The sequence below is a fragment of the Choristoneura fumiferana genome, chromosome 14 (assembly GCF_025370935.1).
Source record: "Choristoneura fumiferana chromosome 14, NRCan_CFum_1, whole genome shotgun sequence".
In the NCBI taxonomy this organism is placed as follows: Eukaryota; Metazoa; Arthropoda; class Insecta; order Lepidoptera; family Tortricidae; genus Choristoneura; species Choristoneura fumiferana.
The window spans coordinates 4,793,216-4,806,149 of NC_133485.1; the positions used below are offsets into that span (position 1 = coordinate 4,793,216).

The window sequence follows — 12,934 nt, forward strand, 5'->3', positions numbered from 1 at the left end:
TGTTGTTCGAACAGTCAACGTCATAAATAAGTGTCCACTTTTAGTATAGGTACCCTTGTCGCTTTCAGTCGTTACACAATTTCGTATGGCTTATCAAACATGACGTTAAAGTGCCAAGGTAAAAAGTGATCTCTTATTTATTACGTTTGACTGTACCTACACGATATGTCATTAATTAATTATAATATTTATCTAATTAGTTATCAACATTTTTTTTTTCACGTAACCAACCTTTCAGACCGCCAGTGCCCTGTTTGCCTGGTAAAATTAATTATATTCGGAAATTAAAAAGATCGATAATCGATACTATCGACCGTTTCAACGCGATATTGTCGATAACTAGTTGTTTCCTTCAACTTTCGTCTGTAAAGAATACAATTCAATTCAATATTTATTCATGAACAATACAGTGATTGTGTTGAACTTACAAATACATGCACTTAATAATAGAATTAATTATTTATTGGATTAGGAATTTATTGCTATCCTGCGTTAAACTATATCTAATGGTGATTTTCCAACGGCAAGGCGAGACGAGAATTGAAATTTGCATGCATTCTCCGCGCGCCCGCGCGAGTAGCCGCGGGCCGCGCGGCGCTGCCATACAAATTTCAATTCTCGTGTCACCTCGTCTTTTCTCTCTATGTGTTATTCCAGACGTCCAGCTCATCCCTATCCCGTGGAAATATCGGGATAATATAATAAAATTAAAAGAAAAAACCTTTTTAAAAACAAGGTTTTATTAGAAAACTAAAAAGGAAAAATTAATTTAAGTTACATGTATGTACCTACTAATTAAATACTCGTCATTATAAGAAGCGTGTGTAGATAGTTAAAGTTCTAGAGACTGAATATGGATACTTAATTACTGGGCACTTGAGGTTCCCATCTTAGGCCTCTAGGTTGGCAACGCATCTGCAATACCCCTAGTGTTGCTGATGTTTATGGGCGGTGGTGATCTCTTACCATCAGGAGACCCTCTTTGCTCGTTTTCCATCCAGTCGAATAAAAAAACAATATATATTTCTCCTTTTTAGTTCATTTATTTTTTTCTAATAAAAGCTTGTTTTGAAAAAGGTTTTTATGGTTCCGGAGCCAAAATGGCAAAAAAACGCAACCCTTATAGTTTCGCCAGTCTGTCTGTCTGTCTGTCTGACCGTCTGCGGCTTTGCTCAGGGACTATCAATGCTAGAGAGCTGTTATTTGCACGGATATATATGTAAACTATGCTGACAAAATGGTACAATAAAAAATAAAAAAATAAAAATTTTTAGGCTACCTCCGATAGACGTAATGGGGTGATTTTTTTTCTCATCCAACCCTATAGTGTGGCCAGTGTGGGGTATCATTGGATAGGTCTTTTTTTTCGTTTCAGTAATTTTTTTGCGAAATATTCAACTTTAAACTTGGGAGATTCCGTATAAAATACGAAATCCTTAGAAAAATATTACTTAATTTTGTCGTAATGGCTACGGAACCCTATTTTGGGCGTGTCCGATAGGCTCTTTGGTCGCGTTTTTTTCTTTTAATTTTGTTTTAACTGTTTAGAGGGTCGCATATTCACCCCGACCAAAGTACTCATCAAGACGAATCAAACGAGCCCAAACTCGATGCGGTTGCGTTATTTTTAATACCGGATTCCTATGGTTACCTTCCAGCTCCATCATCAGATCAGCTTCATGACATAATAATAATGCATTGTCATCCGATTTACACATGCATGCTAAATTTCAGCTCAATCGGATGCCGGCAAGTGGGTCAAATTTAACTTGCAAGTTTTGGTTAAAAAAAAAACATTTTTAATAAAAGCTTTTTTTGTGACTGTACTTTTTGTTGACAGTCTTGCAACCACACAAACTACATTTGCATACCATATTTCAAGTCGATGCTATTAACCGTTGAAAGTTCCGTGCTGCGGAGACGATCCTGGCTGAACTACCAGGATGTCACTACCAGATTATTGTATTGTTACACAATTTACATAAGTATTCCAATTTCAAGTCAATCTGCTACTGAAGTGGTCAAAATATACTTGCAGAATTTGACTACAGACGGACAGACAGACAACGGGACAGGTGAAACTAAATAAAAGGTTGTAAAAAGTAGCCTTTATGTTATTCCAGCTATCTACGTACCAAATGTCATTGAAATGCGTTTTAGTGTGAAGGAGTAACAAACAAAGACCACACACACACACACACACACACACACACACACAAACACGCACACAAACTTTCGCATTTATAATATTTACTTATATATAGTACTTGTCAATTTAATAGCTGTACATGGCTGACAATTATATTTTTATTAGAAAGTTAACAGTGTGGATTTTTACTTTATTATTTAAATTTATGTAATGGTTAAGTTACAGAAAATAGCGTATCTTTAACTTCCCTTAAAAAAAAAGCCTGGGTGCCGTAGACCATAGTAACACACTGTAGATAGGCAATGCTAATATATCAATACTGTGGAGTCAAAGTTATCGATACTATCAAAAATTCGATATATCGTTTGCAACCCTACCTGTCAAAGGACGCCGCGTGCGAAGGTAAAGCCATAAATCGCACGCGGCATCCTTTGACAGAGGCGGCGCGTGTCAAAGCGGCGGCGCGATACAAACACCGGCCATTTGCCGCTCGGCACGGCTGCCAATGCCAAATTAGGGGTTTTTCCCTCAAATTTAGGGTAAATAACTGGGATGGGTATTTTAGGATTTTGGGAAGTTTTGCTTTATATTTATTTTGTATTTCTTATATTTCACATTATTTCTTGATATTTGCACGGATATATAATGAAAACTATCCGACAAAATGATACTTGTACAAATGAAAATTAAAAAAAAAAAAACATTTGGTGGTACCTCCCATGGTACCTCCATAGACGTAAAGTAGAGATTTTTGTATGTAAGTAAGCCGATGGTGGAAATTAAAAAAAAAAAACTGAATGGTTAAGTATATCAAACTTACAATCCTGCCTGATGTCATTATACGACATGTTGCTGTGTGTGTAATCATTTTCACTTAATTCTTGTGGCACTACCTATACTAACATGTTTTAGGGGGATTCCAATTAATTATAGCAATTTTAGGGGTTTTTAACTTAAGTTTAGGGATAATATTTTTGAGAGTTGGTAACTGCGCTCGGCCCGCGCGCTGTTTGTGACGACGGCGACGGGCGCGCCGCGCACGACCCGCGCCCGCGCCCGCGTTCTGTGTGAAGCTTCCATTTACGCCATGCAAATACGCCCGTCGCGGGCCCGCGCACACCCGCGGCCCGCTCTCTGTGTGTGTTGCCTTAAGAGGCAACACACACAGAGAGCGGGCGCGGGTCGGGTCGTGTCCGCCCGGGAGCCGCGCGGTTCGTTGTATTCACACAGAGCGCGGGTCGGACCCGCGACGGGCCCGCAGCGGCTATCAATGTTGCCAGTTTAGTGACTTTATCCCTAGAAGTGACGGCTTTTGCTTAAATATTAGCGACCAAAAAAAGTTTGACTAAAAAATGGTTTATCTGGCGACTTTTGGAGTACAAATGAAAACAGTTCTAGAACCAATAATAAGAATAAGAATAATTTTATTTTCTCAAACATGCTCGGAAATGTATGCGTTAATGTCACGAAATGGAGACATGAAGCTTCTCATTTATGGCTCCCTACCACCTCCCTACATAACTTCTTGGCCTAGGCCATGAAGTATGTATGAAAATCCATTATTGTCCGCTGCTCTTACTTTTTAAATTTGCTTACTAAGATTAAACTGACAAAGGAAAAATTACGAACAGCCAACCACCACTACTCTGTAAGCATTTGCGATAGTGCGATGCGATGCGATGTGATATATGGATGTATGGATAGATGGATGGATGGATGGACGGACGGACGGACGGACGGACGGACGATGAATGGATGGACGGACGGATGGATGGACGGGCGGACGGACGACGGACGGACGACGGATGGATGGACGGACGGACGGACGACGGCGGACGGACGGACGGATGGATGGACGGACGAACGGACGGACGGGACAGATGGATGTTGATGGATGGACGGACGGACGGACGGATGGATGGACGGACAGACGGACGGATGGATGGATGGACGGGCGGACGGGCGGACGGACGGACGGACGGACGGACGGATGGATGGACGGACGGACGGACGGACGGGGCGGACGGACGGACTGGATGACGGACGAACGACGGACGGACAGATGGATGTATGGATGATGGACGGACGGACGGACAGATGGATAGACGGATGGATGGATGGATGATGGACGGACGGATGGATGGACGGACGGATGGATGGATGGATGATGGACGGATGGATGGATGGATGGACGGATGGATGGACGGACGACGGACGGACGGATGGATGGATGTATGAAATATTTCCTCACATTGTTTGAGAAAAGCACTATACAACCTCGTCCAGAACGGATGCGACTCGTTTATCCGGCCTCGTCTACGACTCGGCCGTCTACCCGAACTCGTCCATCAATCCCTTACTTCATGGCCTCTGCAGTAATGTACTATTCTCAAACATGCTCGAAATGTATGCGTTAATGCGATGGATGGATGGGGATTTATGGATGGATGGATGAAATATTTCCTCACATTGTTTGAGAAAAGCACTATACAAGCCTCGGCCAGAACAGGGATTGCTGGACTCGTTTTATTCTACCCCGAACTCGTCCCTTACTTCATGGCCTCTGCAGTAATGTACTATTAGTAATAAAGTTACACTATCTACGTAAACTTATAATGGATACATTTTTGTCAACTCGACACAGAATTATTACAGTACCGCGAGATATATGTGGTTAACAAAAAAGTAAAACCGACTCCAAACAAATAAAAAAAAATAACAATAAATGGAACCGACTACAAAACCCTTCAAAATATTTTCCTAGGTGTACCTACTAGCTCGAAGTCGGTGCTTCAGCACGAGCCAGCATAAATAATCGAAATAAAAAAACCGACACGCTCTTGGGCGGTTTTTGTTTATTACTTCATCACGTCTAAACCACTGAACCGATTTAGATGAAATTTGGTATACATATAGTTGTAGTCACAGAGATGGACATAGTATAGTTTTATCCCGGAAATTTGTATAGTTTCTGCGGGATACATTGTATACCGAATTTCATCTAAATCGGTTCAGCGATTTTGACGTGATGATGATGGCTGATGAAGTAATAAATAAACAGACTTACAAACTTTCGCATTCATAATATTAGTGGATGGGATTAAAAGTAAGTGTTTTTTTTTTATGTATGTTGTTCGACAGTCAACGTCATAAATAAGTGATCACTTTTTAGGTATAGGTACCTTGTCGCTTTCAGTCGTTACACAATTTCGTATGGCTTATCAAACATGACGTTAAAGTGCCAAGGTACAAAAGTGATCTCTTATTTATTACGTTGACTGTACCTACACGATATGTCATTAATTAATTATAATATTTATCTAATTAGTTATCAACATTTTTTTCACGTAACCAACCTTTCAGACCGCCAGTGCCCTGTTGCCTGGTAAAATTAATTATATCGGAAATTAAAAGATCGATAATCGATACTATCGACCGTTTCAACGCGATATTGTCGATAACTAGTTGTTTCCTTCAACTTCGTCTGTAAAGAATACAATTCAATTCAATATTTATTCATGAACAATACAGTGATTGTGTTTGAACTTACATAATACATGCACTTAATAATAGAATTATTATTTTTATTGGATTAGGAATTTATTGCTATCCTGCGTTAACTATATCTTAATGGTGATTTTCCAACGGCAAGGCGAGACGAGAATTGAAATTTGCATGCATTCTCGCGCGCCCGCCGCGAGTAGCGCGGGCCGCCGCGGGCGCTGCCATACAAATTTCAATTCTCGTGTCACCTCGTCTTTTCTCTCTATGTGTTATTCCAGACGTCCAGCTCATCCCTATCCCGTGGAAATATCGGGATAATATAATAAAATTAAAAGGAAAAACCTTTTTAAAAACAAGGTTTTATTATAAAACTAAAAAGGAAAAATAAATTTAAGTTACATGTTACCTACTAATTAAATACTCGTCATAGATAGTTAAAGTTCTAGAGACTGAATATGGATACTTAAATTACTGGCACTTGAGGTATCCCATCTTAGGCCTCTAGGTTGGCAACGCATCTGCAATACCCCTAGTGTTGCTGATGTTTATGGGCGGTGGTGATCTCTTACCATCAGGAGACCCTCTTGCTCGTTTTCCATCCAGTCGAATAAAAAACAATATATATTTCTCCTTTTTAGTTCATTTATTTTTTCTAATAAAAGCTTGTTTTGAAAAAGGTTTTTATGGTTCCGGAGCCAAAATGGCAAAAACGCAACCCTTATAGTTTCGCCATGTCTGTCTGTCTAACTGTCTGACCGTCTGCGGCTTTGCTCAGGGACTATCAATGCTAGAGAGCTGTTATTTTGCACTGATATATATGTAAACTATGCTGACAAAATGGTACAATAAAAAATAAAAAATTAAAAATTTTTTTAGGCTACCTCCGATAGACGTAATGGGGGTGATTTTTTTCTCATCCAACCCTATAGTGTGGCCAGTGTGGGGTATCGTTGGATAGGTCTTTTTTTTCGTTTCAGTAATTTGTTTGCGAAATATTCAACTTTAAACTTGGGAGATTCCGTATAAAATACGAAATCCTTAGAAAAATATTACTTAATTTTGTCGTAATGGCTACGGAACCCTATTTTGGGCGTGTCCGATAGGCTCTTGGTCGGTTTTTTTCTTTTAATTTTGTTTTTAACTGTTTAGAGGGTCGCATATTCACCCCGACCAAAGTACTCATCAAGACGAATCAAACGAGCCCAAACTCGATGCGGTTGCGTTATTTAATTACCGGATTCCTATGGTTACCTTCCAGCTCCATCATCAGATCAGCTTCATGACATAATAATAATGCATTGTCATCCGATTTACACATGCATGCTAAATTTCAGCTCAATCGGATGCCGGCAAGTGGGTCAAATTTAACTTGCAAGTTTTTGGTAAAAAAAAAAACTTTTAATAAAAGCTTTTTTTGTGACTGTACTTTTTGTTGACAGTCTTGCAACCACACAAACTACATTTGCATACCATATTTCAAGTCGATGCTATTAACCGTTGAAGAGTTCCGTGCTGCGGAGACGATCCTGGCTGAACTACCAGGATGTCACTACCAGATTATTGTATTGTTACACAATTTACATAAGTATTCCAAATTTCAAGTCAATCTGACTACTGGAAGTGGTCAAAATATACTTGCAGAATTTGACTACAGACGGACAGACAGACAACGGGACAGGTGAAACTAAATAAAAGGTTGTAAAAGTAGCCTTTATGTTATTCCAGCTATCTACGTACCAAATGTCATTGAAATGCTGTTTTAGTGTGAAGGAGTAACAAACAAAACACACACACACACACACACACACACACACACAAACACGCACACAAACTTTCGCATTTATAATATTTACTATATATAGTACTTGTCAATTTAATTAGCTGTACATGGCTGACAATTATATTTTTATTAGAAAGTTAACAGTGTGGATTTTACTTTATTATTTAATTTATGTAATGGTTAAGTTACAGAAATAGCGTATCTTTAACTTCCCTTAAAAAAAAAGCCTGGGTGCCGGTAGCCCAGTAACACACTGTAGATAGGCAATGCTAATATATCAATACTGTGGAGTCAAAGTTATCGATACTATCAAAAATTCGATATATCGTTGCAACCCTACCTGTCAAAGGACGCCGCGTGCGAAGGTAAAGCCATAAATCGCACGCGGCATCCTTTGACAGAGGCGGCGCGTGTCAAAGCGGCGGCGCGATACAAACACGGCCATTTGCCGCTCGGCACGGCTGCCAAATTAGGGTTTTCCCCTCAAATTTAGGGGGTAAATAACTGGGATGGGGTATTTTTAAGGATTTTTGGGAAGTTTTGCTTTTTATATTTATTTTGTATTTCTTATATTTCACATTATTTCTTGATATTTGCACGGATATATAATGAAAACTATCCCGACAAAATGATACTTGTACAATGAAAAATTAAAAAAAAAAACATTTTGTGGGTACCTCCCATAGACGTAAAGTAGAGATTTTTTGTATGTAAGTAAGCCGATGGGTGGAAATTAAAAAAAACTGAATGGTAAGTATATCAAACTTACAATCCTGCCTGATGTCATTATACGACATGTTGCTGTGTGTGTAATCATTCACTTCAATTCTTGTGGCACTACCTATACTAACATGTTTTAGGGGGATTTCCAATTAATTATAGCAATTTAGGGGTTTTAACTTAAGTTTTAGGGATAAATATTTTTGAGAGTTGGTAACTGCGCTCGGCCCGCGCGCTGTTTGTGACGACGGGCGACGGGCGCGGGCCCGCGCACGACCCGCGCCCGCGCCCGCGTTCTGTGTGAAGGCTTCCATATACCGCCATGCAAATACGCCCGTCGCGGGCCCGCGCACGACCCGCGCCCGCTCTCTGTGTGTGTTGCCCTTAAAGATTGTGGTAGCGATAGTTGAAAGTCCGTCTTTGATTTGATTAAATAATAATACTTAGGGCTGTTTCACCATCCATTGATTAGTGTTAACTGGTGGTTAGGTGTGATGCCGTCTCTATTTGTTTCATTCGAATAGACGGAGACGGCATCTCATTTAACCGTCGGTTAACGCTAATCAATGGATGGTGAAACAGCCCCTTAGCAAATAAAAATAAAAACGATACCAAGCTATTTACTGTAATAGTAGTTGTCATCTTTGATGAGATCGGTGGGCGTGCAGAGTGTATTAGGCCCGTAGTCAGATATCTTGAGGACGAAGCGGCCGTCGATGAGGCAGTTGGAAGATCGGAGTTTACCGTGGGCTCCCAGACCACCGTGGAGGTAACACATACCCTTGCAAAATATTAAACGTTTGATATTGTTTTAGGGAGATGTATTTTTAAAAAGATCAATGGAAAATTTATAAAGATAAGATTACACGTTTTATGAACTTTTTTACGCTGTTACTTTAGTGGGCGAATTCGCCGAAACATTTACGTGGGCGAAAAAGATACTGTATCATTTTAGTGTGAGTTTGCAAAGACACGGTAACCTTCCTCTAATATCACTTTGTGACTTTCTAAAACGATTCTATTTTCACATTCAACTTTTTATACAAAATGGCTTACCTGCACGATATCATGAACCAGTGACGTCCTGAAGTTCCAATCGAGCTGTATCTCCTCGTTGGACAGCACGTCTTTCAGTGAGCCTTTAGGGCAGTATTCGGTCAGCACGAACACCAGTGGGCAGTCGACGCAAGCGCCGATGAAACGGGTTGTGTTCTCGTGGGAGACGTTTCTGGCCTATGGAGTTGTTTTTGGTGATAATGATAATCACAAGCATTAATTGGATGATTTTAAGTACCTACTATTCTCGTGGAGGAGACTGATTCACTATCTATATTGCATCGTTTTGCTATTCTTGGGTAAACTACATATTCGAAAACATTTTACTTGGATTAAATTTTGGTACCTGTACATACCTACCTAAATTAAAAGTGAATCAACATGAATTGACAGTATTTCGCACATTAGGTTTATGTTAGAAAATTCTCTCCCTTTAAAATTGGAATGGTCGAGCGCATCCATCAAACACTTCAAGTTTAAGCATGGATTTTGGACGACATCGACTGATTTTCATTATAATATCACTAATCAATGTTAACATTAGGTACGTTATAATACTATTTTATTACATTAGTTACAAAATAAAAATCAACGAAACATACTTGTACGTGATTTCAACACATCAACGATTATAATTATAACTAAGATTTATTTTTGCTTACTATTTATGGTGTACAAAGAGTCATTATATTGTAATTTTGTAGTATATCTGTTCTGTTACCTGCTTAATCTCCCACATGAGTTTTTTGTTGAGGTCAAGCTTCTTTCTGTGTATTTTCTTGACAGCAACGCGGTTCCCCTTGTACAAGCCCACCGTGAACGAAGACAGCGTCACGGATGGAGCACCAACCACGGCGCGCGCGCTCCAGCCTAAAGAGAGCTGAGAAAACAACTCAAATCAAATAACACGAGTTAAGAGTTTTGATTTCGTTGCGTAGGATAATCTGATTAGTAAAGTACTTATGTACTTAGATGAAAAGACTACTAAACTAACACTTGTGGCGAGGTGAGGTGAATCTGTAAATAAGTAGATGATTGGAATCAAATAGTTACGAGCTACTTAACTTCTAAGAGGATTGTGTAGTCACGGTTTATCATACAAATTAATGTTTGCCAGTCAACATTAAAGTTATGGTTGTATGTCTGTGATATTATGGCGCTCCCATAACGGCAGAGTGGACAAACATAAACACCGATGTGGTTTTAGTGAGAGAGCCCCACATAACTTTTAAGAGAAGGTATGCGCCTTTTTTCACATCCCAAAAAAAGGATCGTACATATAACTAATAAACTTAATTTTGTTCATGTTTTATTTAATATTCTCATTCCATAATACTCGGTGTAATGAGCTCTTCCAGGTAAGAAGCAAAAGTAGCCCCGTGGCGTGGATGACATCAGCATCACTTGGTGTAAAGTACAGAGCTCAACTTATTTAAGCAATATGTTACTTATATTCTTGGCATGATAACTCAGTTTATCTAAAGGCCATGTCACACAGGAAGACCACAGGTACACCCTTTCAGACAAATCCTTCAAAGCTATTACCAAGACCGTCGAGCGAGAAAATAATGACTAAATCCTTCCGTCGTCGCACAGCCTATAAAGCACTATCGCTGATCTTTCTTAATTCTGGCAGACTGCCATGAAATCAAAAATCAAAAAATCAAGATCATTTATTCAGTAAATAGGCCGCAATGGGCACTTTTACACGTCATTTATTAAACTACCAGCGCTTTCGGAAAGACCATCATTGCCAAGAAGAATGCGCCGCAAGAAACTGTTTGCCTCTAGCTAATATCTGAAACTCTACTTACTCAACATGCGAGCATTTTTTATGGCTCTCAGGCAAACCTTTAGGGCAAGTGCTTGCTTAGCCGTTTATATTTTATGCAGACCGCTATAAAACAGGGAGCTAACGGGAAGTTCCGGATAAGGAGCCCGGAAGGATGGTGACTGAACAGAACACTGTGTGTGTGATACACCTTTTACGTTACTATCCGGGGATTTCCTGTGTTAAAATGAAAAAATATAGCAAAAAAAATATCACTTTAAAGGTGCCTAACAAAATTTAATTCAATTTTGATTTGGTTAATTTTATTCAAAATTTTATTCAATTCTGATTCAGTTTTTCAGAGTACCGTGCCACAGTTGGTAAAACGGAACCTTTATAGGATCAATGCTACTCGTGGGTCTGCAGGGCCACTACGAACTTCGCAAACAAAGGGCTGTACTCGTAGATAACTAAGAATAGCCCAGTCTGAGTCCTTATTCTAAACACAACAGTATATCCCTTCACGTCTTAAAATATCCTCTTGACGTGCTGTCATGGCCTTTATGAAACTTTACGCCATTCCCGGGTCCTCATGCCTCAAAATATCACAAGCTCACTTCATTAAATCGCTAAGTTGCTTTAATCTCATTACGCATTTGTCTCAATTAGGTGTTTTGGTCTGAATAATCTAAAAATTTGTAATTTGACTTTTAGGCTTATTTAAAAGGCCAGATTAAAGCCCGCTTCACATTTACCTGTCGTGTTGTGTTGTGACCAGTTGGAGGACGACGGATACAATTTACGTTAAAATCATGTCGAACAATATACGTAATATGGATATGACTACAATTGGTTTAAAAAAGGGAACATAGTTGAAAAATAGTTGGATAATTTTATTGTTGTAGTAAATAATCGTTTTTTTTTTCTATATTACATATTTTTATTACGTGCTGAGGCACCGACCGACTTCAGACTGGTAGAAAATTATTTTCATCGTCTTTTGGAGTCGGTTCAATTTTTTGTTATAACATTTTTTTCACACTTTTTAGTGTAAATATCTGAGATACAACATCAACTGCTTTTAATATCAACTGCTTGTCACCTTTTTTTTACGAAGGATGTTTTTTTTCGATGCCGAGACGTTAATTATTGAGGAATCCTGGGTGCTTCACCACCCATTCCATTTCACCATATTTATTTATTTATTAACTTTGGCACACAAAACAAATTGTAAACATGCGGTACAGTAATGAGAATAATCAAGGCAAGAGATCATTTACAATTCAAACTATGTGTACACATCATGAAAAGAGCATTACGAGGAGCATAAATTGCTTAGAAACTGTGTCAAAGTAATTAAAATTCAACCCGCGAAATACTTGTTACTGAGTAGTAGGTAACTCCGATGGTCAAATGTGGTCTTCATCATCAGTTCCACTTCACCAAATGATGAGTTTCAAGAGCAAATGCACCAGTTACAAATATAAAATGTGAATTAGGGTACGTATTTGTAACGTTTTATGTTTTGTTTTATTAAGGGGGTTAAGTGCCAGTGGCGAGGCGTCGTAAAAACTCAATTCCCACCGAGTCGCTTACCTTTTTTACATAACAGTTATAACAGTTGCGGCAGTAGATAAACTGAATCCGAAGAAATTGTATCCGAAGAGATACCTAACTCATGCTCCCTTTAGGTTGCCTAAGGAAAATATTCATTCTACGCCAGAGTAGGTACGTACGTATCTATCTAATTAAATAAAAAGTTAGGCACTATGTCACAAAAATTCACATTTCCTAATTACATTCACGGACGAATTCCTGCCGAAATGTCAAGGTTACCACACTTGTTAAACCAGCGTTGCCGATTTCCAATTTCGACTGCTTTCGTGTAAAATTTAAAGAATGTTCTATTTCAGTTCCTAAAGCGCGCTGTAAAAAAGGAACATAATAAGTATAT

The 12,934-nt window shown here is 39.0% G+C and overlaps 1 protein-coding gene across 1 annotated transcript in view; it reads right to left on the reverse strand.

The window, feature by feature from the left end:
* Positions 1-8,769: 8,769 nt before the first annotated feature.
* LOC141434958 (atrial natriuretic peptide receptor 1-like) overlaps positions 8,770-12,934 on the reverse strand; it is a 42,180-nt gene continuing 38,015 nt past the window's right edge. The window contains exons 11-13 of the mRNA XM_074097454.1: positions 9,931-10,089; positions 9,210-9,386; positions 8,770-8,934 (exon numbers count right to left, since the gene is read on the reverse strand). Of these exons, the coding sequence (XP_073953555.1) occupies positions 8,770-8,934; positions 9,210-9,386; positions 9,931-10,089 (501 nt within the window). The remainder of the gene's footprint in view (positions 8,935-9,209; positions 9,387-9,930; positions 10,090-12,934) is intronic.